Below are 26,538 nucleotides of genomic sequence, written 5' to 3' on the forward strand. Positions count from 1 at the left end.
CTCAGAGCCCCGTCCAACCTGACCTTGAATGTTTCCAGGGATGGGTCGTCCACCATCTCTGGGCAACCTGTGCCAGTGGTTCACCACCCTCAGCGTAAAAAATTTCTTCCTTGTATCTAGTCTAAATCTACCCCCCTTTAGTTTAAAGCCATTCCCCTTTGTCCTGTCGCAACAGGCCCTGCTAAAATACTGAAATACTGAATATTTACTGAATATATACTGTATATTTTTATATATATATTTATATATACTGAATAATATATATTTATATATACTATATATTTATATATACATTTATATATACACTGAATATTTACTGAATATATACTTAAATACTGAATAAAAATACTAGAATACTGAAAAGGGAAGCTACAAAGGGAATAAGAGTAAGAATAAGCACCTCAAGAGCTGCAGAAAGAGAGCAAGAGCCAGTTAGACAGTAGTATGGGAAGTCTTCCAGAGTGATGAACACAGAGAAATCAATATGCTGGATAACATGAATGGGAGGTAGCACAAGAAAAACACCAAAAAAAAAACCCCAACACAGATGTGTATGTTGTGTGCATTATTTTAAAATACACAAATATATAAAGGGAAATATATATGTATATAAATAGAAGAACAACATAAGCTTTAAAATAGATGACCAATCTATTCTGAAAGCAGATTTAGGTTTTGGTATCCAAAATATCACAAGAAAGAAGCTAAAAAGCATATTACATAATTTTAAATAAAATTATTTCACTTTACAATATGTTATTGAAGTCAATGTAGTTATTAAAGAGCAACATAGCCCTGATAAATTAATGAGAAGCATTCATCAATGAAAAAAAGGCAGTAAAACAGAAACAATCTCCATCAGTAAAAGACTAAGAAGAGTTTAAAAAAATAACAGAAGGAACAATTTGCCATAACTTATCCTGAGTTATGATGTTTCATACTTAGGAAAATTATTAAGATAGGAAAACAGGCAGACATCCAGAGAAAAGATTTTTTTTAATTACAGAAAAGAGCCATCATCTAGAGTTCTGAGTAACAGGCAGAAACCTTATAAACTGTACTTCATTTCAAAATGAAAAGGTTGAGCAGGTTGTGTTGTAGAGAGGCTTGAAGCCTGGCTTAATCCCTAGAGAAAACGCAATGTTTTCATTCACTGTAAGAATCTCCTTCAAATCCTGCTTGTGGGCAGTGGAACGCACTATGATACTCTAAGATCCTTCCCAGGACTGTGGCCTGTGTTACACCTAGCATTGAAAAACCTATGAATTTCCTTTCCCATTTGAAGGCTATCCAATCACTTAACAGATCTCCTTGTCAATCTGATTTCATGCTACTCATTTTCTGAAGTTTTACACTGTCCAAAATAATTTCTCCTCTTTTGTGATATTTATAACTTCAGAATATTAGAATAAAAAACTAAGCTCTATTAGTTTTAGCCAGATACCTGTCCCTGTCAGGCCTCTAACTATTCTTACTGTCTAACTCTCTCACATTTACATTATTGTTCTGACAATGAGATGTCTGAAATCAAGCATGGTTTTTCAGGTGGGATGACACAAAGGCCATCTAGAGAGAGGTTATCATCTTTTGTTCTGCTACCCAGTATTTCTGCGGACAGAAATATTGGCAATTTTTACTACCACATCCCATTGCAAATACTCTTCTAAATTGAGGCATTAACACTCCAAATTTCTTTTTCAGGCTAGTCACCATGTCTTTTTCCCAATCTGCATGAAACTTTTTTTTTTCCTAACTGGAATACTGAAGAGTATTTTCTAAATGAAAATATCGAAGAAGGCCATATCCGAGATAAAAATCTGCCTTCTCACTCCAAGTAAGTTCCCTTCATCTTAACTGTAGTTGCCCATTTATCCTTTTTCATACTTCTTCAATCAACTTCAATTGATGCTGGAAATTTTTTTTTATTACCTAAAGGATTTTTTTACTTTTATTCTTGCTGTCTTATGTTCATTCTTTCCATATTCTCTCCAGAACTATGGTTTATAATAAAATATTTATAGCCTAGAAAGTCACTGCTCCATTGAGATATCGTATACATCTATGTGGATGATCCAGTTAAAGAATTAACACCAAATTTAAACTCTATCATAATCTGTAATCTCCCAGTTTTTCTTGCCAATTTTTCATATACTTTTAATTTTTGTACATGTGCATTGTAATACTTTCAGAATATCTGTTTTGTTTTACTAACATCACTATATATTCCTATTGATGGCTTAGGGTTACCATTTAAATCGCCAGCTTGAGTGAAAGAAAAGAATACCTTTATTTCTTTTCCTGGAAAGTTTAAAGAGATATTTAACATGCTTTGTAAGGTTTGAATTTTAAACTCAATACATCTCTTATTTAAGCAACTCATATAGTTTTGATTCCAATGGAAAGCTATAAAAGATACAAAAGTCTAGACTAAAACAAAATAAATGCACATTTAAACATCACACTGTTCTACAGGACAGTGTAACAATTATGAGTATAGCAAATGTCTAACATTTACTGCAGCTTGTAACAACAACTATTTTGTTACAAGACTGGCCATAAATTACATTTTAACAGTAATTATATATCTCCTTATATTAAGAGTTTCATAGCATGCCTTTTACATAGAACTGTATGACAATATTAAATGTATTTGGTATAAAGACTTCCAAAGTACAGACAGATAATTCCCTTGAGAGTTAACGTAAGCTTTATTTGATTGTTCCAGAACATAGAGAACTCTCAGTATTCTTTCTTTAATTCAGAGACTTTCAGGTAAGTGTAATGCATTTAATTCTAAATGATAAAATGATTGTATAGAACTTATAAATCACAGACATTTCACACCTGAAGGGAAAAAAAGTGTAAGTACAGCACTTTAAAAGTGCTCTGTCATCTTTAATCCTTAAGTACACAGCTCTTCCTACAGTCTTACAAAATTATTTCAGAGATTTCCAATATTCTCTTATTTCCCAGTTTTCCTGTAAAATATTCTAAATAATAATATAATACTTCATCAAAATCAACAGAGGAGAAATATTAAACTTTACACTTCCTTATTCTCAGAGTAAGGAAGAAGGGGGCAGACAGGTTGAAGAGGGAGGAGGGAAGCCCTAAAAATGGAAAATAATTTTAAATTAAAAAAAAACCCCAACCCTATAATAGCAAAAATTTTTACATTGAAAGTAAAAATAACAGGTCTGCCCCCTAGCTACTATAAAGGATGGCTATATGAATTCAATACAGCTATGCTGATTTGTACTAGAAGAGCATCCTGCCCTTAGAAATTGCATTCAAGAGCTTGTAATAGAGCATCCAGTTTCACGTGGTACTATTTTATACAAGTTTCTTTAAGTGCCAGTGGTAAAAAGTAGGAAAAAAACCATAGCAGCGGAGCTTAAACAGTTAGGCAGGAATTAATTAGAAATAATAATACTCTCTATATTGGAAAGTTTCCTTTTAGCTCCCTGGTTACAGAGGGCATCTATATTCATATATAAGGGACAGTGTAATGACTTTACATGAAAGAAAAGCTTTGCAGAAGGATAACGTATCTCCCTGCCCCCTTCTTTTAAAGATGTCTTTTCTTAATCATTCTAAATTAACATATGGTCAATGTACATAGGTTTATATCAATTAAGAGTTGAAGTGTTCAAAATGTTGTTCATCAGAGAACTAAGATTCTTATTACTATGAGATGTAATTTAATATTTGCACTATAGCTGCACAAAAGACAATGCACATATTAAGTTTCACCATCAGTTACTGCAGGCCAGACACAGCCTTTCTACATATAAACTATCAAAGCACCACTAAACTTAAACTGAAACATTAAACGCAGCAACTTGGATGTCTTTAATCAACATCTGCTGAACAGTTTAGATTTTCTATAGCAGCAAAGGTAACACAGCAATGCTTTCATATAAATGTCTGAATGGGAAGTAGAAATAACCTGAAGTAGTTCTGTGTTTAAGGTAGTTTGCTTTTGGTATGAAACAATGTCCTTTTTTTTTTTAATCTTTCACTAAATTTCCTTTATCATGTATCTCCTCCTAAAAACCAGCAGGTTTGTATGTATAACTTAGCCTCATTCTAATATCATCAACTATAAAAAAAAAAGGAAAATTATTATACAGTAGATCTATGACACAGAAATACTTTTTTCCCCAACCCAGTTTTTCATTAGGTCATTGATGCCTGGGATTTATTAATCAATGTAGCTATACTTATTCATTTGGCTTTCTTCACTTTTTTAATTTATTGTAAAAGCCTTGATGAAAGGATCCATGAAGAACACTTGTTGTCCCTTTGGCAATTACAGGAAAATTCATTCTAATGTCCTGAAGATGCATTTGGAGGTCATCTGCTATTGCAATGTCAGTGACACTGACCTCATACTATACTAAAGCTGATAACACACTTGTAATATTTTTTCTCTGATTTATATTTCTTTGCTTTTTATGCCAGATATTTAAAAGTTTATCTCAAAGAATTACATAGGACGGTGAGAAGTTTCAGCAACTGTCAGATGCAGTTGTCTCTCCCATAGCATTAAGCCCTTGTAGCTCCACATTCACTTCTGTTCCTGCCTGAAACATGTGCCACTCTCCATGGTGGGGTTTGACAGAGGCTAGATAAAACCTTCAGAAGAGTGGTGAGTTAGGAGTTTTCAGTTAAGAACACTTCGAAGTCCTTTAGAGATGATGGCTATATCAAAATATATTACAGACTGACTACTTTATCTCCATAGTTCTGCGAGCATTAGAATTATTATAGAATTTAATTTTTGTCAGGCTTTCTCCTCAAGAACACGCGCTTAACTTTAACTGTAAAAATCTTTTTAAAAACTTGAGCATTTCTTAACAATGACACTACAATAGTCTGACAACACTTCCATTTTCAGTGTCTCCCATTCAGAAGATGATAGATACTACTAACGGTCTGGACTTTTTAAATGATTGAATGATGGCCAGCTCAATGCTAAAAAACTGTCAGACACAGGGAAGACTTATTCCAGAACTAAGCATATATAGAGATTATTTTCTACTGCTCTACTCAGAGAATTCTTATTTTAGCATTAGTACAAAAAGTTAATCCGGTAGTCTATGAGAGTTAATCAGGTATTCTGTAAAAAGTATATTAAAACTTAAGCAAACACAAGCAAATCTTCCTGTTCTGTTCCAGTGTCTTTCTGTGGGTTTGGGTTTTTTTAACAGGTTTTGCACAGCAGAACACTTAAGTCACAGTGATAACCAGTGACTGCAGCACTGCCCATCCTCCCACCACCCCAGATCCCCTCCCAAAAAAACCCCAGATTTAGCCCTTACTAAGAAATATGTCCTGCAGCATGAATTGTAGCATGGGTCTCAAGAAGAAGATGATACATTTGTCAGCATTAAACCCTGCTGTCAGCATTACAATATGCCCAAAGAAGGAGAAATGCTCCTGCCTTGCCAAGGGGAGGCAATTCACAAGGATGATGGTATCAATTGGTTCATTTTGCTGCCCCACCTGCAGCTAGCTGTCTATGAGGTGGCTCTACCCCCCCTCCCCAACGTTGGAATGATTTATATGGACTCACGGAAGGTCTTGCAATTCATACATTTCAAGGCAGAGGCTGAATTATATTACATTTCATAAAATGACAGTATACAAAAATTAGTAACAATTAAAGAGTGCTAACTGAAAATTGCTGAACATGTAAAATGTCATGCAAGAAATCATGTTTTGTAAATCTAACACAACTTACAAGTCTAGCTCCCATGGATAGTTCACAGGGATGATCTCTTTTGCAACTAAATTAGCAAACTCCTGCTTTCTATTACCTTCCTATGTAGTCTCGATTCTATACTTTGAAGTTCTTCACATTTGTTCAGCTGTTTACTATCACATCCACCTGCTGACATGCAAAAAATCTGAAACTCTCAGAAGTCATGGATTTTTTTTTTTTTAAAAATAAACATTCAAATCAAGCTATTTATGGCTCCCATGACAGCCACAACAAAAATCCAGACTTAACCATAGATTAAGATTTTGGGACAGGTCACAGCAGGTATTTCACTCAAATTTAAGATCTGCTTTTACACACTCTCAATCCTGTCTATCAACAAGCAGCTGCTTTAAGACAAATAGCTTACAAATTCATGTGGACCTTTAGCAGCTTCTCACCCTCACTCAAGATCAGCAGTAGGCACTACAGAGAGCAATGTATAGAAGTTCCCATGGTGTATAGTCACTTTGGCATGGGGTTAAACACAGAGCAATAAAGGACTCTGTGCCTGTCTGGGGACACGAATGGAGATTTCTGCTGTCAAATCAAGGCATCTCTTAGACAATAAATATAGTGGACCTGATTTTTCTCCCAGATAAATAAGCATTTACACTGGCATAATTACCTTTAGTAAATTTACTGCAGATTTATTCCTAAGTGAATGGCAAATAGGCCCAATATTTCTTTCCTAGATAAAAGATTATGCAATGTTATGCCGTTTTTCTTTTTACTTCCCAAGACTGCTTTGCTCCATTCTCTTTATTTCACTTTGATCTTAGCACTGTGCCTGGCTAGGCGTTAAAAATTAAAGTCAGGTGTGCTAGAAGGAAATGAATTAGATTCAGATTCCATTCTAAAGTTGGATTTATTCTACCCATATTCAAACATATCACTGCTGATTCTACCACCAAGAAATACATACTACTTGGCAACAAGAAAATTATCAAAGCAATCTGACCAAATTGGCACCACTAGCTCTGGCTACATCTGGTAACAATAATATGAAGGGAGAAGTATGAAGATAACAATTCTCATTTATTGTTACCATTAAACTTATCTGCATGCATACTCTTTAAGTCTTTGAACTTCATGCTTTCATAAAGCCAGTAAGAGCTCCACTCAAAGGTGAGGGGTGATGCTTTTCCAAAAGTGATAAAATATCCAATTTAGTAAGGTATTAGAGTCTCTAGTCACAGATTGCTCAGTCAGACGGACAGCAATGGAATACCACCAGGAAAGCATGATTGCCAACATCAAGGAGCTCTAGCAATGCATAAATTAAGGTGTTTGATTATATGCCAACAAAAGAGTAGAAATTTAATATACTACAAAATCGGTAAAAACCAACTGCTAATGTATAAGTCTACTTTTTATATTTATTAGGAAATGTTTCTTTTTATTTCCAGATATAAGAAACTTGGATATACATTAGGTCAAGTTGCAGATCAACTGTAACTGCCTGTCCTAGCAAGGAGATGAACAAGGGCAGTGGGATCTACTTTCTCATTTCAGGATAAGGCCAGCATGGTTTATCACATTAACAAGTTATTCAGTCACTACATTGCTAAATATTTCATGCATCACGCTATGACCAAAACATTAATCTCTCAGTCAAAATAGGCTCAAAATCGTACATAAAATGTACCATTTCTGAATCACTCAAGATTTAAAATTGTCTTCTCATGGATTTTACTGCATATAATTAACAAGCTGATGGACTTATTTTCCTAGGAAGCAGTTCATAAAACTATGACTCGCAATTTTCTAGCAATTTTTAGCTAAAATACACTAAAAAGGAATAAGGATCATTAATAAAAACCTGGTAGCACCACATTTGAAACAGTGTACTATAACCATGATACAGAATCATATGGACCATTTATATAGATTCAAAATTTATTATTATACTTTGTATATAGGCAATGTTAGTAAACTTTGAACTGTGTCTGAGACTTAGTTTTAATACACCAAATTCCAGTATGAATGGAGCATTAGTTCAAATGAAAACAAATATATAATATCCAAATATTTTGTTTGCTCAATTTGGTAAATAACATCCTCACTTTACCCGAGCAGAAAGTAATTACAGCTTTGAAATACTTCTAGCATTAACAAAAATCTCCCCAAACTAGTAGCATCAACAATTGCTCCCACTATGCATGTAGCAGTAAGAAGTATATATAACATCTCCAAATATACTAGCCTGACAGGATGCACAGTTCCCAGCTTCACAAAGGATTATGTTGAAGGTGACAACTTATGTATCCCAAAGGAAAAAGATATGAGTTAAACATCTCTACCAATATTGGTGTAATCACAGTTATGCCATGTAACAAAATATGATACACAGAAAAAAAGAACTGTTGCTTTAGTTGAAGTATTACTTGGCAACATATTCCCAGCTTGCCACCTTATATATTCTGAAGCTAGAGCTATGCTGCTTTTAACATACATGTATTTATTCTACTGCAGAATATGTCTAAAATGGTAATCTAATCCAGTGGGTCTACATTTTGGAGCCTGGCAGAGAGTACTTCCTATACTCAGTTACAACATACACAGAGAAATAGCTGCTGATTCAGAGAGGCAGCTGCAGCATGTTCCTGTGAATCCCCCTTTTCAATGTCTTTGTCAGTCAGAAAAGGTGAGAAGCCACCCAACGTCCTTCCTCCCTACCACAAGTCAGTCACCTGGAGTGTGGAGCTTGAAAGAGCTTTCAAGAAAAGGATTAGCATGTAAATAAGACATACAAGCCTTTCGGGTTTGTGCAAAACTTTGCTCCATGGGCTACTTTTTGAAGGATCTGATTTTGTGTCATTTAAACGAGTTGTCAAGGATTCAATGGTAAACGGCTGGCAGGTATAAAACCAGCTGAATATCATGTTGAGAGAGTTAGGAAATAGTCAGGCTGCCACTCAGAGATGCAGTTCCAAGAGCAGTGAATCACATGAATACACACTCTTCTCTCAGTCAGCAGCTGAAAATTCAAAAAAAAGTCATGACAGCAGGATACCTCTCTAATGTAAAATTATTCTCAATTACATTTACAACACTCTCCCTTATCATCTTTAATTCCAATCAGCAGAATTCTATTACATTTCTTGGAAGACTATTTCACAGAAAAATATATTTCTTCTCTTAAGCAATTCTGATTCTCCCTCATTCTTTTTCGGATATATAAGTAGTCATCCATTTCCCTAAATAATTCCTTGGTGTTCTTCTGCACCTCCCAAATACGACAACTTCTACTTTCTTTTTGCCCAGTCACACTATACATAATTTAGCTCTTTCACACTTCAAAAGAAATTTCCTCCAACCCTACTGAAAAGAAAATATTACTCTTCACACAGCTTAAAATTCCCAGCATGAGAGTTGGCTGCTTTCTCGGCATGAATAAAACTTAGGATCTTATTTAAAGATAACTTTGTTAATTAGTATTGACATTTCAGAGCCAAATGGCAGCTTCCTTCCTTGCCAATAGCACTGGTGTCACACTAGCAGTATGAAACCCTTACATAAGTATCTCATTAAGCTCAGTCCTACTTTGCAAATGGCATACTGTTTTTAAGAGCACTTCTGTGTGCTACGTATAACCTGAGTCTTGAGCCATTCAGTTCTCTTCATTTGAGCTGTGTGTGAAGAACCCTCTCAAAACTAGCTAGCATAACTTGATCTAGAATAACTTAGGTTATTTACAGTTAAGGATTTATCTTTAAAATTCTAAATACGTGATCTACACATACACATTTACTATTTCCCAAAAAGTGATTTTTTTAATCTCTCATTTATATATTGTACTACATCACATTTTAGATTTTATAACTGATTGCCTCCTTTCTGTAGATATAACTACATTTAGAGAGTTAATAATGTATTAGTTAATAATGTATGTAGTAATAGTATCATACTACTGTGCTAAAAACTACACAAATATAAATATATGACAGCATCTCTTCAAAGCACTTATTTCTTATTTCAGCCTATTTCTTCATATAACTAGTACTTTTTTCACTTTCACTAACAATCTCTTACCCTATAGTTCCCAAATGAATTAAATGATATATCCAAAATGCTCAGTTTTCCATAGGTGGCATACAAAGGCAGTCAAATTATTATTTTTAACTCTTAGGATTTAAAATTACAATTAGGATTTTCAAACATGCGAACAGGTTCCTTTGTTAGCTGTTCAGAGATGTATATTATTGGTACATGAACCACACTAGTTTGACCAACTGCAGTTTGACCCTGTTTCTTGAAAAACTGCATACACATTGCTTCTTGGAATATTTTCTGACAAGTGAAGGCCATCCCAAAGAATAGATGCTTCCCCCTCATACTGGGGGAATAATTACTGTAAACTAAGACATGCTTGCAGTTTCAGCTACTTATACTGAAACCTAGTGACACCTCTGAATTCTTCCAAACACCTGGTACCAAACATCTCCAGCCATTTCATTAATTTGTCAGCTGCCGTTGATAAAGAGGAGACCTGCTTAGACATGATTACTATGAGCAGATCTCCAAATAACTTTAACACCAAGACCAGGTGCAGTCAATATTTCTTCACTTACTTGAGGGTCCATGATTTACAATATACCGGATATTCAAAAATTACCATGTTTACAGAACTGGCATTAGATAAAACAGTTTTGAGATTTTATAATCTCATGAAATTTCATCTGAGGAATTCAGTGATTTTGTCCTATGAAGATAACTGCTTACTTTTAAATAGGCCAGTAAGCAGGAGCGTGTAATCCAACTATTCTCCTTTTGAAGTGTAAACTTGAACAAAAGCAGCAGTAGCAAGCAGGTGATCAGGGGTGGTGGTGAGGACAACAAAATGCTGGGCTTCTAGCTTCAGTGGTTAGCAAATTCATTGGAAAAGACAGTAGATTTAATCACAGACTAGAAAACGTTATAACGATCATGGATTTCAAGGTGCAAGGACTTACCTAAACTCATAGCTACAGTTTTAGGCTGGATGATCATTCAGGTTGGCTTCACTTAGTGAACCTATATTAAGTCACATATTTTCAGTCACCTTTTATAACGTGTAAAAACTTAGAAGCGTAGTGTGTTACAAAGAATGGGAAATTGAAGAAGCTAAAGGAAAGTGCAGATGATCACTGCCTCTGATCTTAATTACATTGTTCTTAGTGTCTCAGTGTACAGGCCAAGAACATCCAAAGAGCTGCACTGGTTAGGCTTGAGTTTTTTCTGTATTTATTCAGATAGCCTCGAGGTGTACCACATGCAAAGTTTAAGGGTCCCAAGGCTGCATTTTTTTTCAATGCAGAATCATTGAGGATCCATTTTTTTGGCAATGTATTGGGATCAATAACACCACCACCCTGGATGAACAATGGGCTATATTTAGTTCAATCTCACTTTCAGACTGTCTTATCTGAATAACATGACATGATTTGGCAAAGCTGCAAGCATAAGCAGCCAACAAAGTACAATGAACACTGTATCCTTAAAGTGGGCATATATTATTAGAAGAAACATTTCTTAATATATTACACAAGTCAATAGCCACCATAGCAGCTTTGAAACATCAAAACTTTCATGTTACACTACAATGACTCCCTAATTTTTTTTTAACAACACTGGTAATCTGCAGTCAGAACATTAGTCTGTTTTACAGAACAACTAATTAGTTCAGAATTTGTTGTCTCACTCCAGAAATACAATAGAACTCTGATTTGGTAATTGCAAAACCCCAGTTCACATAACAGTCTTTACAGTGTTCTGATAGAATTTGACAAAGTTAATAATGTCCTTCATCATGCCATCATGACCCCTTTACAGGATTATGAAAATGTGCTCCCAACTGACTGAACCATGAAAAAAAAAATCAAAGGCATCTTCTATAAGCAATGTGCTTGCACCTTCTACTTGTTAAGATCAAACAAAAGAAATTGGTCTCTTAGGTCTTCCTGGACCATTGTGGATTCAGAAGTTTCAATTTCAGTGGTGTTCTCAGCCAGAATTCCTGCATCAAGCAATACTACTGATGCAAATTTCTAAGCACAAGAGTAGGACTCATTTGTTTACGCTAGTATACTCCTAATCTGACCGTAGATAAATTTCCTCCTTTTTAGAAGACAGCTAACAGTAATGCATACAATTAATTGTACAACACATTTTAATTTAACACGAACTGGACAATATCACCTAGTGTGCACAGTCCAGCCACTCCAAGTACAGATTCCAGTTATTACATGAGAGCTAAGACTTTATGACATTTCCTTCAAACGCTAATTAGCTGGTAGGTTAGGGCCCTCAGTCATGTAGCACTTCATCAATCACAAAGCTTAAACTATTAAAGATGGAAACTGTAACATTTTACATGAAAAGTTATGTTGCAAGTCAAAGTAGAATATTATATTAGCCCCCTTTACATGGTGCTCTTTTATAATAGTCCCCACAAAAGAATTTCCACAAGCTGTTGTCCTAATATGATCCAGGTCTACATCCTCCACACTGTTCTTGTCTCAACAGCTACTATTTTCAACACCGAGACTCATACTTCAGAGTATATAATTGTTTTTTAAAATATCTACAGATTCCTACAGGACAACACCAGGTATAGCCACTGTATGAAAGAGAAAATTTGGGAGCAAAAAGGGACATGAAAGAATCATCATCCAGTTCAGCACTTCTACCCTTCAGCCTACAACTCAGCCATATTCATAGAACTTGCATGTTCTGGTAAGAAATACATAAAGATTTCTGAGGTCTGCCCCTCTGCATGCTAAACTGACAGATATGAGGTGTAAGACTAGCTTTGCCAGGTTAAACAAGGCTATTAAAACAGCATACCCAACTTTACTGGCACTAAAATGGAACAGTGGTGCCAAAGATTCTAAAAGAAAGAAATATTAAGTAATATTGCACCTCTGACACTGACATAAGTTTATTATTACTCCACGCCAATCTACCTTGATCCAAATCCTCTAAATGCATGCTGTTCCAGTGCTGGGCCTCCCTTAAGCCTGCAAATTATACTGAATAGTGTAGCGGTTTTTCAATTTGGTCAAAAATTACACCAAAACCACTGCGTGGAAGGACAATGCATCATTAGCTCGTTATCTAGCCCATTACTGTTTTCTGCAACATGTTGCCTTATGTGTGTTCCTATGCCATCCCGTGGGACTCACCACAGCTGTTTTGTTGCCAATGTTTTTGTTTCTTCCACACCTTTAGTAGGAAGCCCTCAACAGAACCTGTCCTGTCCTGTCCTCCAAGTATAACAGCTATCCAGAAAGGAGAAGAAACAGCTCCAACTTTGAAAGGGAGCTTTTCCGGTTTTGGTTTGGCCTCCTTTGTATTTTTCAACATGGCAGATAATAGTAATGTACACAAGAGAAAGAATATGGAATTAGAAGTTGTATCTTTCCAAGTTACATATTCCTTCCTACTCAGTTTCAGGTTATTACTGACAGAAATATTTTTAAGCACTATATACAAATTATTCCTTCTTCAATTACTTGAATACAGCCATTAAAACAAATATTATTTTAGGCTGAGTGAAGCACTTCAGGCTGAGTGGAGAAAGATGTAGCCATCTATCTTGCCTCAACAGACGAAGGCGCTAAAATAACTGGTTATTCACAAGTCCTCATATCAAAAGTAAATAAAAATGCACAGATAAAATTTGGCCCTGCATAGAAAAAAGAAAATGGAGACAAGCATTATAATATTACAGTCAGAAGAATCTTATGGCTAGAGAGAACTTAGGAAGAACTAGAAGCAATTCCTTCACTTTCAGAAGGGTTTTCATGAGAGTAAGAAGGCAACCAGGGCAATGTCCTGAAAGAAGGTATGTAAAGGAATTGTTTCACCTTCTAAGTGCCATATGAAGCAGTCCATGTTGCTTTCCACCCACCAAATTCTCCACATGTATGTGCACGATGAGAACAAATTAATTTCTATATAGCCAACACTCAAATGTCTGGCTGTCATCACTTGAAGTGAAAACAATAGTGGAAGAAGTGGCCAAAAGGTCAGAAGGAGAAGATGAGCAAAAACTGGAGGAATGCAAGAGGCATGTGCAATCCAGGAAGGACTAAAGGATAAAAGCGTAATTAGATTCAAGTAAAGGATAAAATTACTGCAATCGATATATATCAAATACTTTTCCATCAAAATTTCTTCTTATATACGGTTGCTATTGGAAAGGTACACTGTCAAAACCGGAAAGAAAAGAGGTACATTGGACAATCTTTTTCTTAAAGCACAGCATCCACTACTAGACTATCTGAAAATCCCTGAAAAGTGACAGTACAAAAATATTACCATAAGAATACTACAGCACTAGGAATTACTACTACACATAGTCCAGCATATTCCTGAAATAAAACATAGAATCATAGAATAGATGACTGAATGAACAATCTGCCTATGGTCAAAAAGGAGCTGTGCTCCCTTTGCCTTTGACAGAACATAAAGACTCTGAGGTATGAATGCCCTGGAACACATAACTTTATGTAGTGAGGATAAAATTATCTAGAACAGAAAGGTACTAATGCCAGGAAAGCTTCTTGAAAAAAAGTAGACAGACACTGAGCACCTTCCCTTCTACATGCAAGTATCATGGTCCAGAGATGAGATTGCATCTGCTGCCAAGGATGCTGGGATGCTCAAGGAGGCTAACCATGAGAAGTCATGATCTAATAAGCACTGTCAGAATGAAGTTGAACACTTGGGTTAACTAGACAAGTAGATTATTATTTTTTTTCCAGATGAATTTAAAAGCCTGGATTTCCATTGGTGACATACAGAATTTTCTACTTCAGAATTGTACACCAAACACATGAAAAGTAAATAGTGAAAGCATTCTTTATAGTATCATACTCTAGATTTATTTAAATAACAGAGGTGAGTAGAGCAGGACAATATTTCAATCAAATTTTTCTCTAGTCAAATTATCTGTGAGTAAATTTATCTCCGAACATATTGGAAGCAAGGCACAAGTAAAATAATGATCCAAAGCTGAAATGTGACCTAAGGGTCATTTTAAAAATGTATTTTCCAAATACAATATTCTTTTCCTATAAACAAAAAAAGGTGTAATGATGATCTGATATTAGCATTTTTGGGCATGCTAACATCTACATATTAAGATAATGTGGTTATTAAAAATGCTTCAGAGAAGCAAATCTACACATAACTTTTACGTGATGTAAACTATTTTTCTCTTCCTTTTTTTTTTTTAAGTAATCATCATAATCCATTCTTCTCTAAGTAAACCCAGTATTTAGCCCATAGCAGAAAAACTGAACTTCAGAAGTCCCCTGATGAAGCATATTTACCAGAATAAAAACCTCAAAAAAAATTCAGGTGCTACTTCCAGTTTTAAAGAATCAATTTAGTACTAACTCTGATTTTGCACCTAGCAGTTAGCAGGATTTATCTATCACATTGTATACTAGAGCTTACGAGGCTATAACGTGTTTACTCTATGATTTAGTGACAAGAGATAGTGAGGTTTGTGATTATTTTCATTAAGAAGCAGATGCAAAAGAGGCAAGACCATCTGCAAGCCCTAATAAAACAGCCATGATGTATTAAAACCAGAAAAACATGCTATGTTGTGTATTTCTGAGCACATAGCCATGACAGATAGTTCTGACAGCTCTGTGAGAATTCTATTCATCACACAATTTTGATCACTGAATCCACATTCCTCCTACTGATTCATTTCCTCAAGATCTAAATACAAGACCAACTGTAAATTGTTGGTTTGTTTGGGGTTTTTTAGAATACAAACCATAAGAAAATATGCATTCTTTTCTTCAAAATTCTCAAGTGATGTCCAAAATTAATTAGCATTCAGCATAGCTTAAAAGGCTTGAAGTTTGCTATCTTTACATCATCAGCATTGCTAACAAGGCAAATATTCAGAAATAACGTTAAAGTGGATGAGTACCTATATTTCAGTTTTGATAGGCCTTATTTCCTGGGCCTGAAAAAGCACTCTTCTCAGATTCTGGAAAATAAGGACTTGGCTTTTTAAAGATTGTATTTAACCAATTGCAGACAGAAGCACAGCTAGACCATGTGAACCCTACGTGAATCCTGGAGGAAAAACCACAGTAACATGAACTATGTACATAATAGTAGAGAGTAAGGAGTAGCCATTCTTCGAGTGGCTGTAAATGGAGGGGAGAAGTAATAGTAAAATGTATTTCATGCCAGGAACTTTTTTTCCATTTATTTGTATGCTCACAAGTGCATCTATATACGATAGAGTGATACACACAACACACACAGAACATACCTGCTAGCATAAATATTTTTGTAAGAAAAAGGATATGGTAAATAAACACTCTACTACTCTATGAAGAACCCTTGCAGAGCTGCCTTTCCAGGAAACTCCCTACTCACCCCCCCAAGTGGAAACTATAGTGATTACATCCAACTTCCCAAAGAGAGTAAATGCAGTTAGCTAAATTTGTAGAAAACTAGAAATAAGATTAATAAGGCTGTTTGGAGAGAGCCTCCCTTCTTAATGTCTTTAGCTCACAGAAAAAGCAGATAATTGACTTAATTTAGGTTCCTCCCCACTCCCCTCCTCCCCCCCCAAAAAAAGTCTTCAATGAAAAAAAGCAGGTTCCTAATCATAGAATCATAGAATCGTAAAATAGTTTGGGTTGGAAGGGACCTTTAAAGGTCATCTAGTCCAACCCCCCTGCAATGAGCAGGGACTTCTTCAACTAGCTCAGGTTGCTAATCTTTTAGTAGTCCCACACATTGTATTTACATTATTTGGAAAGAGTAGTAATCAGTGTTAGTAAGGATAACGGAATCCCTCATGTTGAGGAATAAGAAGTTTTGTCAGAATTTTTAGGACTTTCATTTAACTCCAATAATTTTGTGGAAACTGCAGCACCTAATATTTTTGTGACATAATATAATTAAGATATAATACTATAGAAATGATCCCATGGAAAACAGTAACACACATTTTATATTAGACAACTACTTGACTATTACAGACTTACTCCTTGCATTTTTTTAATATATTAAAAGTAATATGCTATAAGAAATTAATATATTTCCTTTAAATATGCCTCAAAAGTTTTACAACATATCCTATCATCAGTGATCTTACCTTTTTTTGAAGGACATTAATTTTTCTTTCTTTTACTTCTAACATGTCTTTCATATCTCGAATCTCTCCAGCCAGGGTTCCTTTCTCTTCTGTGAGGTCTTGAAGTTGTTTTGTTTTTTTATTGAGAAAGGTTTCTTTTTCTTCCAATCGTAACCGCAAGGCATCAACCTACAGTAAGTAAATCAAACATATTTAGGTTTTAGTAAAGATATAACATTTTATTTATTTTTTCTAATTCCCTTTTTTTTTGTCACTTAAGAAACATTTTCTTTCTTTTCTATGTAGGTTTTCCAACTTTATCTCGGACTAAGAGATTCTTTTACTTGTTAAAATGTAATAAAAAATGAAAGCACTTTTAGCACCAAAGCATGAAAAGAAAAAGTAGAATAGTCAAAACATGAAATAGCATTAAAACAGTCCTAACTTGACATACGCATAAAGGACTCAAAAAAAAAAAATCATCTTGACTTATTAAATATATAACTCATTAAAAATAAGTGTCTATATCCTGTAATTAATCTGCCCATTAAAGCCCTGAAGTGGGCAATCAGATGCTACAGTCACTACACAGGTTTGCGCACAGATCGGTAAACTAGAAACAGGATTATTTAACAAAGACACGGCAAATAGGGAAATGATAAGGTTCTTCACTTTTCTCCAGTGTATATCACATAAGTCTCTTAACAAATGGGCCTTACTGTACTTTTCTGTAGTAAGCACAAATCCTTGTCAACCAAAATAAAGGATATTCCAAGGATTTTCCTAAGCAGAAATGTCTTAATCAAGAACCTCACCAAATTGCTCTGCATTACATAACTGCATTTTCCTTTAGAAACCCTAAAAAAAATCCCCAAAAAAGAAAGAAAAAAAAAAATCAAAAGCATTCTAACAGCCCAGAAGGTGTATGTAGCCTTGATTTTCTCATTTCTTGCTGTGTAAGTGCTCAAGCATGCAATTTCATTGTTCTCTTAGCACAATTCAAACAGTTCTCAAATTATGGTCAGGCAAATACTTGTTGGTGGTCTGGAAAAAATCCATAGATCGCTTGATACTAGTTACTATTTGTATACAGTTGTTTCTATAAGCAGCTCTACTGCTAATTGCAGTTAAAAGCTTGGGTACTCATAAAAGCATTTGGAAATAAGGAGGAAAAATAGCTGACTCTCCTCCATTACACGAGGTGGGGACAGGGGGAAGCAGCAGCCACCTTCAAGGACAGCAGCATAAATATTATCATCAAAAAGAGAAAAACATTTGGTGAAACAAGGACCAAAGTGATGACAAAAAGGAAAATCTAAATGACATGGTACCTGTTCGAGGAAATGGAGAAGGAGGGAACTGGCTCTTTGGGGAGTATAATCAAGAAACAGGAAAGTATGCACAATGTAAAAAGGCAGACACGGCCACAGCAGTAGGCATATACACATGGATCCAGGTGGAAACACACAAAAAATGTCAAAATAGGGGAAGAAACAAAGAGCTAGACAGGAAAGCAACTTTTTTCAAGTAGATTTAACAATCCTACTTCACAGCTTCGAATTCCTAGTACCTTTTTTAGTAATACCTTTCTACATAAGCACTGCCTAGATTAGTTACCATAAGGTAAGATATGATTCCAAATGGAAAAGGTGTTACTCTTCACACTGTGAAGGGAAGAGGAAGCAGTCACTGTCAGGATGCTCACTGATAGAATCTTTGAGAACTTCTAATATACTATTCAGACTATTGGCACTCAAGAACTTTCAAAAAGGTATTCGAAGTAAGAGATCTTGTCACAGCTTCCTTAAATTAAAATACAATAACAGAATGGAATAAAACAAATACTTAAGTGGTCTTACAATGATGCTATGGTCAAGTGGAGGTGAGACCATAACGTGAAATTGCAAGCAAAAAGTAGAGCTGGAAAATGAAGTTTTGCAAGTTTTAATGGTGCAGCTTTTTATATAGCAGTGAAGAGCAAGACAATTAGGAACCAGTACTGTAATAATTCAAGAATATAAAGACACTCACTGTAGAATGTAGGGGGTTCAAAATATGATGCATGTAATCTTTGCTGACCTTGATAATTAGCAAAATGAAAAATTATACATTTCACTGAAATGGAAAGAGCAAGTAACATTATTCCTACAAGAAAGCTTAAAAAAAGTCTATGGAAGGGTGGACTAAATTGAATAGACAAATGAAGAAGAATTGTAAAGGGAAAAAAACCAGAAATTAAACTGAACTGGAATGTATCTCTCTAGTTTAAAATATTTATCAATTTCTTTGTCTGACTTAAAATATGCTGGGGGGGCAGAACTTAATTCACTAATGCCAAAGAAAGAATTATCCATCACGTAAATTCTACTCAATACCTTTGTAATAAATGGTATTTTTGTAATAAAATAGTAGACATCTCAATTCATTAAAGCAACAGAATATGTTTGGGTTTAACCATCAGTACTGCAAGAGTTGCACCTTATATTCACTGGTCCCTTCAGTGAGCACTTCCACTAAATCATACCCGTTTCCACATTCTGCTTCAGAAATGCACTTACAAAGGAATCACTGAGCAGCTCACAGGCAACACAGCATAGAGTACTGGGTGGGGATATTTTGGGGTAAAAAACAGATTTCATCATATATCAAGTTTTTAAAGACCAAAAGAGACACTTTTTTTTTTTTAATGTAAGCCTCATATTATTGAAGGGTAATTTGTAAATAAAATAATATAAGAAAATATAGTATACCCATGAAATTTTGTCAGCACTTTTAAACATCGTAAGAGATCAACAAAACCAACCCACTGTTAGTGTTAAGCATTACAGATCCAATTCTGCATTCCTTGTGCAATCTCAAACTCCCAAATTCAAGCCTGGGGTATGGAGATCAAGGAGTTTATTCTTAGTGAAATATTTCAGTTTTCCAGAAAGCTGGTTAACACATTGAAACTTAGAGTCCAGGAGAGGAGATACTAAAAATACTGCTATAGACTTACTTCTACATTTGCCCTTCCGCTCCACCCAGAGAGAGAAAGACGCTATGTAGCACAGAAAGCACACAGAGGTGGCAGCATGGGCATGGAGAACCTTTGCAAGGTTTGCAAGCCATTAGAATGATATTATAATTTCATGCAAAGTAGAGAACTAAGATAAAGAGAGTGCAATCATTTGTTATTACAAAGACAGGTTTCCTGGAATAGAGGCCATTTTTCTGATACTGTTTTCTTCTGCAGCTCTGAAACCATAAGGTGTTCACATTAAGCGGACCCACACAGGCTTGTTTTGGCTGCAAGGTACGCCATTAAGAAGACGAGGTTTGGATTGAAAATATATGATGTGGCAATCTAGAATAATTCTCCATCTACAAGAGAGCTGCAGGAAGTCAGGCAAGTGAGAAATTTTAGATTTACTAATCCAAATTTTAAACATACAAATGTCAGAAAATAAAGAACAAGGGTTTAAAGTTTACATTACCTAGAAATTCATAAAGTTTATTCATAATAAAAAGCTAGATGGAAGTAACTGAAAGGGCATAAATGTTAGTTTAGCATTTTTAAGTTCTACAGTTGGAATAGTCAGAAAGGGTCATATATACTAAGCACTTTTTTCCCTAGTTAATCAGAATATTGGTAAAGTACAAAATAATCAGCAAATCTAATTTATTTTTATTTATATTCTGAATTTTGTAATGCTAAATTTATTCAAAGCAAAGTCTTTGCAATGCCATTTTAAAACTTGGTTTGGGACCAATTTAGATGATCTATTGGATCTTGAAATGCATGTTCTTCCTGCTCTTAAAATGGCTCATTGCTTTTCTATACACTGGAAAAAAGATTTATATTCTACTGGATTTATTTTATTTTTAAGACTTTTTTTACAATATTACAGTAATAGGATCTTGCAGTTTGTAAGCAGTGTGCAATATGAGATTCAAAGATGACTTTTTAAGTTAGAAAACAAGAAATAGTAGTAGCAGCAAACTTTCAGACCTCTCTCAATAAACATAAAAGACTTCATCTGAAACTCATTACCACATATTCTTTATACTTAATCACTTACTTGCTTCATGTCTAAAAGCAATCCCTTAAGTCAAATCACAAAAATCTCTGTTGGGCCTTTAAGCTGCAGCTGAGAAGCTCGTCATAACATTGCAGCGGGAGCTCCAAAAGGGGTTCTCTTCAGTCAGGCATTGCAAGTCTCATTTTCCAACCGTGACTAGGCAGAAGCTTAATGCTTGAAGTCAAAGGGAGTTGAAGGTGATTAGACCCACTGATAAACAGAGCACTGATACCATTCCCTAGTGACTGGGATAACACAGTAGCTTACACATGTGCTGATACAGTTCTGTTCTGCTTGGCTGAACCAGGCAGTTTCTGAGACAATAGCCTTTCTTCCCTACCCATCCAGTCCCCACTCTAAGGGCTGAGCAGACAATTCTCATTCTTCTTCACAAATTTCTTCCCAGACACCCTGTCATCACAGCTCACTAGATTCAACTCAGGAATGGGGATTTTAGGCATTAAAACTTGGGAGCACAAGAAGAAGTGTTGAGAGGATGAGCAGATGGTGCTGAAGTCCAAGTCTGTGAGTGACAACCTGTGTGGAAAGGGGAGCAGAGCTCTGTCCACTCCAGTTTCTCAGACCCCAATCCTGCCCTCACACAATTAAAGAGCACCACATGGCTGAACCTTTCTGCATTTACTTTCACCACTAGCCAGCTCATAACACAACTAATACGTTATTTCTATTCCCTAAACAAAGACACAAATTCAACCTGGAGGGACAAGAGAAGGTCCATGGTGGTTTTCTTTCACACCAAAAAGAAACACACATGGAACCCTGCAGCACAGCCGCAATCTCCATCTTTCCTTTCACTGGTTAGAGTTCAGGCCACTCACACGAAAACCTTTAATTTAGCACAAGGGTTATGACCTGGACTGTGCCACAGAGTACCAGGCACCTAGTATTTCAGAGTTGTCTAGACTGACTCTAAATGCAGAAACAGATTGTTTTCTTGTTAATGTCATAAATAGATTACTCCACAGGCCTTCATGTAAATAGTTGACACCTTCGATCAATTCTTTCGGCTCCATGGTAACACTTTAACACTCATTAATGAGCACTTGTGTTTGAGGTGAATTGCATTCTTCCGTAAGAAGTTGCACATGGACTTAAGATCTGAACATATTTAGATGTAAGTGGTATAACTTCTGCCTAGAACCCCAGTTCTCACAAGAGATTGCTCTTAATATGACTATCTCAGTTTTCATTTAAGAATTCATTTCTAGCCTTGGTAGCTTCAAATAAAAGCTTTAAAGCATGACTGAAGTGCAGCTTCAACTGCACTGAGAAGAATGTTCTAAAAGATTTGAAACAGCCAAAGAATCTTGATCCCAGCAACCCCACTTCACACAAGGACAGTTCAAGCATTGGGAAGGAAAGAGTACGGCATGTCCAACCATAGCCTTAGGTGGCAGATCCTCCATTCCAGTGCCAGTGTCTCCTAGCCCCACTCCTCCCTCTCTGGCAGGTGAGTCGTTCTGGCTGCTCCAGAGCCAAAGAGGCCACCCTCGTTGCTAACACAGAGAGATAAAAGACGGGCTTACACCACATGTTCTCTGTCAGGGACTCTGACACTTCCAGAACAGTCCATGACGTAACCTCCAAGCCACGACAAATCCAATGCCATACTTAGGAGGTTAAACTGTCTTATTTCCCAGCCCTTTCCCAATGAACCATAGGTCAGCAAATAAATGCTCTACTGTTCTAGCTAGAATTTGAGGTCTACTGAATTACAAGGAAATTCCTTCTTAAAGGAATAAAGGAATTTCACCTTCCTGGTGAAACAGAAATCTTTCTCAAATATGATGAGAAGAAGCTAGTGACCTGGGTTAACTGACATAGCATTTCCCATGTTTCAATCTGGATCACAGAGATTCAAACTAATCTTCTGCAAACCATACATTTTCCTATCCTTTTATAAGATAATACCTTATTTGATGCTCTCTCTTTTTTTCCCCTTTGTGCAGAAATATTTTAGCCATTATATATTATAATTAAAGCCAAGTCCATGTGAGAGCTCAGACTGAAACCTTTAAGATCAGAAAAGGATAATATTTATAACACAGCATGGTTTTCAATCTGTGTCATCCTTTTCTCCTTGCAAGTACAGGGAACAGAATTATCTCTAGTCTTCCTCCCCAGAAGCTATTTTTTGTGGAGCTCAAATTAGATTGTGTCCTGACACCAATGTTGGGAAGAAAAAAAGAAAAAAAAAAAATCTGCCAAATATATCTCTATTTTCTTACATCTCCTCAACCAGTGGTCAGATATCTTGAGACTGATACAGCAGAGCACTTTAATTCAAAAATCCACCCACACAATGGCCCACGTATTTTGATAGAATAGGTATATCATCCCCCAAACTAACATACACAGCAAGGACCCATTCTGAAATCAGTGCTCTACACGAGTTTTCAGAGAGGCAGAACTCTGAGCCAGTGCCAGTCTAGGAGACTGAATAGGCAACTCATACTGCGTGTGGTCTTAGGTGTACAGATTGATTTTCTATTCATAGTAATGCAATGTGGAGGTTTACAAGAACATCGGTTATGTCAGTCATTTTCTCCTTCCCTAAATTCTTCTTTCTGCCTCCAGTAATCATGAACCAAGACTTTTACATTTCTCATAATGCGAAATAAAACTACCTCAGCCTGAACTGCATGTGACCTTTTACTATATGGTATCTGTTTGGTGCTAAGCTTGTATGACATCATTTCACAAGTCAAATACGAACCTCCAGATGGTGTAAAACTGAAAAGCTGTTAAATCAGTTCCTCATCTCGTGGAAGACAAGAAGCAAAATATACTACGTCATTTATAGCCAGGATGAATTTGTCAATATTGGAAATTATCTCTTCCCTGAAAATGGTACTGTGAAATCACATCTCCCAAAAATAATGAAACAATGAAGTATTCTAAATGGAGCATGCCAGTACACTATGAGAAATGCCTGCCATTTTGTTACTCCTCCTTTTACATCTATGGCATTTTAAATATAATCTGAAAGGAAATTAAATATGGGTCATTTTATAGCATCAGATATATATTTTTATATTTGAAAGGATAATGATTTCTGGTACACAAAACCCCTTTCTTTGGCTTTTCACTCAACACTATGTAATTTTAAGAGTCATTGACTTATTTTTCCCAAGCTTTGGCAGTACATTTACTCGTAAAACTTGGCAATCTGAAGAACACCATTATTTTCCAGAAAAATAAAGCAAAAACAGATCTGATAGCTAACACATAAAGCATTTCAAAGACCTCTGTCCAAGTAAATTGCTTTTTAATTTTGTCTAACGTCTTTTTCCTCAGCAAATACTTATTTCAACTATTTAATACAATAAACTCTGTCACTTGCTCTGGAAATATACAACACACTGCAAACACTTCAGAATTAGGTTATACTGTAGAAAGAAAAGAAAAGTTCATGTAAGTGGCAAAAATTGCCAAATTCAAAGTCGAACTTTATTAATCTTCATGTCATCACCGCCACTCATGACCAGCTCCAGTAGTGACGTCTATTTCTTGAAGTTCCTTACTGTTAACTGTTTAACTTATATGCCATATTATAGATATCATTTATGAAAGTTTTTTTAGTGTTATGGAGCTCCATGAGGAAGTAAAACATGAAAAAGCACTACTGTGTTTCACTGTTAAGAAATATTTATTTTACCATCATAAATAAATACATTTAAAGCAAAGGTTTGGCTGTATTTTTTTTTAAACTAATTCTGAATTTACTAGTCAAGCACTAAGTGTACTGTAGTACCGCACCTGGGGTAATAGAGAAGGCAAACTGTAATCCATTGTCAATCTCCCTCCCAACCCCACCTCTGTTCCAGCACATACTGCAGTCAATATTTGCCACTGTGTCCAAGAGCCAGTCCTCTCCCTTTTTGTATTATCATTCCCTCCCTTCCTGATGACCACAACATGCTCCACAGGGCTGTTGACACTTTTCTGTGCTACTATTTGCTCTCTTAGTGTATTATGCAGCCATCGTTTGAGGAACCACTTTGGATAATCAAAAAACAAACTTCTATTAAAGATCTTAGTGCCTGTATATATACATCCATATGTATCTGGGGAAATGTAATATACTAAGTTTTGATTACAAAAATCAGTTTAAACCATGAAAAAAAGAACTGTCACTTCAATTTTCTATACAGAAGTACTGAGTTGTGAGGACAGAGAGCATATCCCTCTGCAAATATGAGGACAAGTATAGAAAGGATATCATGTGTCCTTAAAATGTCCTAACTGTACTCTCCAGAGTTAGTAAAAAAAGCCCTATTCTAAAATACAACAATAAAATTAAAACTATCCCGTCATCATATTTGTCCCTCATTTTTCACTCTGATGTGATAAACGTGATTTTTTTTCAAAGCAATGGCTGTACCTGATAATCCATAGTATAATACATTCATTTCTTTCAAAAACATCTGATCTATGCAAAATTCAAGGCAGAAAAGGCAGGATGTGGCCACGTTTTGAAGCTGCAGACACTTGAATTTTGTACAATTAATATGCTTTACATTCTTCTTCCAAATTGAAACTTTAGTGAGTTTTTCCCTTTGTAGAGGAAAATTCCACTTTCAAGCATTATTTCAACAACATTCCCACTCCTATTACTCTGGGTATTATGGTTGCTCTAGTTTACATTTTAATTCAGCAAATCATGTCATTATAGAGCTGACAGTTAACAGGCTTTGTAGTCTTTAAAGGATAACCTATTTTACTGTCTTCTTTCTGCTGCTTCAGTATTTAAGAACTGACAAAAGGAGAGGGCTTTAAAGCAGCCAAGTACATTGTAGTCGAGGGGAACAGACAGCGAGCAACATTAGATGGTTTATAAACACAGGACAATGTTGGCTGTTCACAGCAGGAAAACAACCTTGTACCGTCTCATACCATTTCCTTCACAGAATCACTGTCACAGGCTCTTTCAATCCTTTTGTATGAGGATGGGAGAACCACCTGATGGTGTAATGCATCAAACACACTTACTCTGCTTTACTTACTCCTTGAAAGATGGCACCTACAGGTTTCATAAAGCTCCCAGCCTCCCTCCCCGACAACTTAGCCAGCCGCCATCTCTACTAATCAATCTTGATTTTTCTTTCTTTTTTTCCACTAGTCCAGATTATGCTGCTCTTTAAAAGAAGAAATTGGTAATACTGACTGGTCAAACTACACTAGAAAAGGTTTTAGCTGAACCAGAGATTGCAGCCAAGATATAAATGGTTCAGGCAGTTTGAAACTCATCCTTGTGGAACATTATATGCCACAAGGAATTCTGATCATGTGTAGCTTATCAATGCAGCCAACTGCCTAACAGCTGTTTTATTCAAATTTATATCTTTGCCTACTCCTACCGCTAAAATTAGGTAGTTTAAAGCAACTAGTCCAAAGTTCAGAATTTAATATTCAATTATTTAGCAACATAATGATAGTTATAAATTCAAAATACTTAAAACCAATTTACAAAACTATCAATCTTGGAAGCTTTTAACTTTTGAAATTTGTCTCCAATAACATTCAAATTTTATTATACTGTAACAGATTAATGGAAAGTGAATTAAAAGGCCACAATGTTCTTTTTTAAA

General features: G+C 35.6%; 1 protein-coding gene across 6 annotated transcripts in view; it reads right to left on the minus strand.

Moving 5' to 3' along the window:
• ERC2 (ELKS/RAB6-interacting/CAST family member 2) overlaps positions 1 to 26,538 on the minus strand; it is a 547,432-nt gene that overhangs the window by 334,599 nt on the left and 186,295 nt on the right. For all 6 annotated transcript variants that reach the window (XM_076346281.1, XM_076346286.1, XM_076346285.1 and 3 more), the window contains one exon: positions 16,887 to 17,054. In XM_076346281.1, coding sequence (XP_076202396.1) covers positions 16,887 to 17,054 — 168 coding nt within the window. The remainder of the gene's footprint in view (positions 1 to 16,886; positions 17,055 to 26,538) is intronic.

This window comes from Aptenodytes patagonicus, chromosome 8, assembly GCF_965638725.1.
Source record: "Aptenodytes patagonicus chromosome 8, bAptPat1.pri.cur, whole genome shotgun sequence".
Classification (NCBI taxonomy): Eukaryota; Metazoa; Chordata; class Aves; order Sphenisciformes; family Spheniscidae; genus Aptenodytes; species Aptenodytes patagonicus.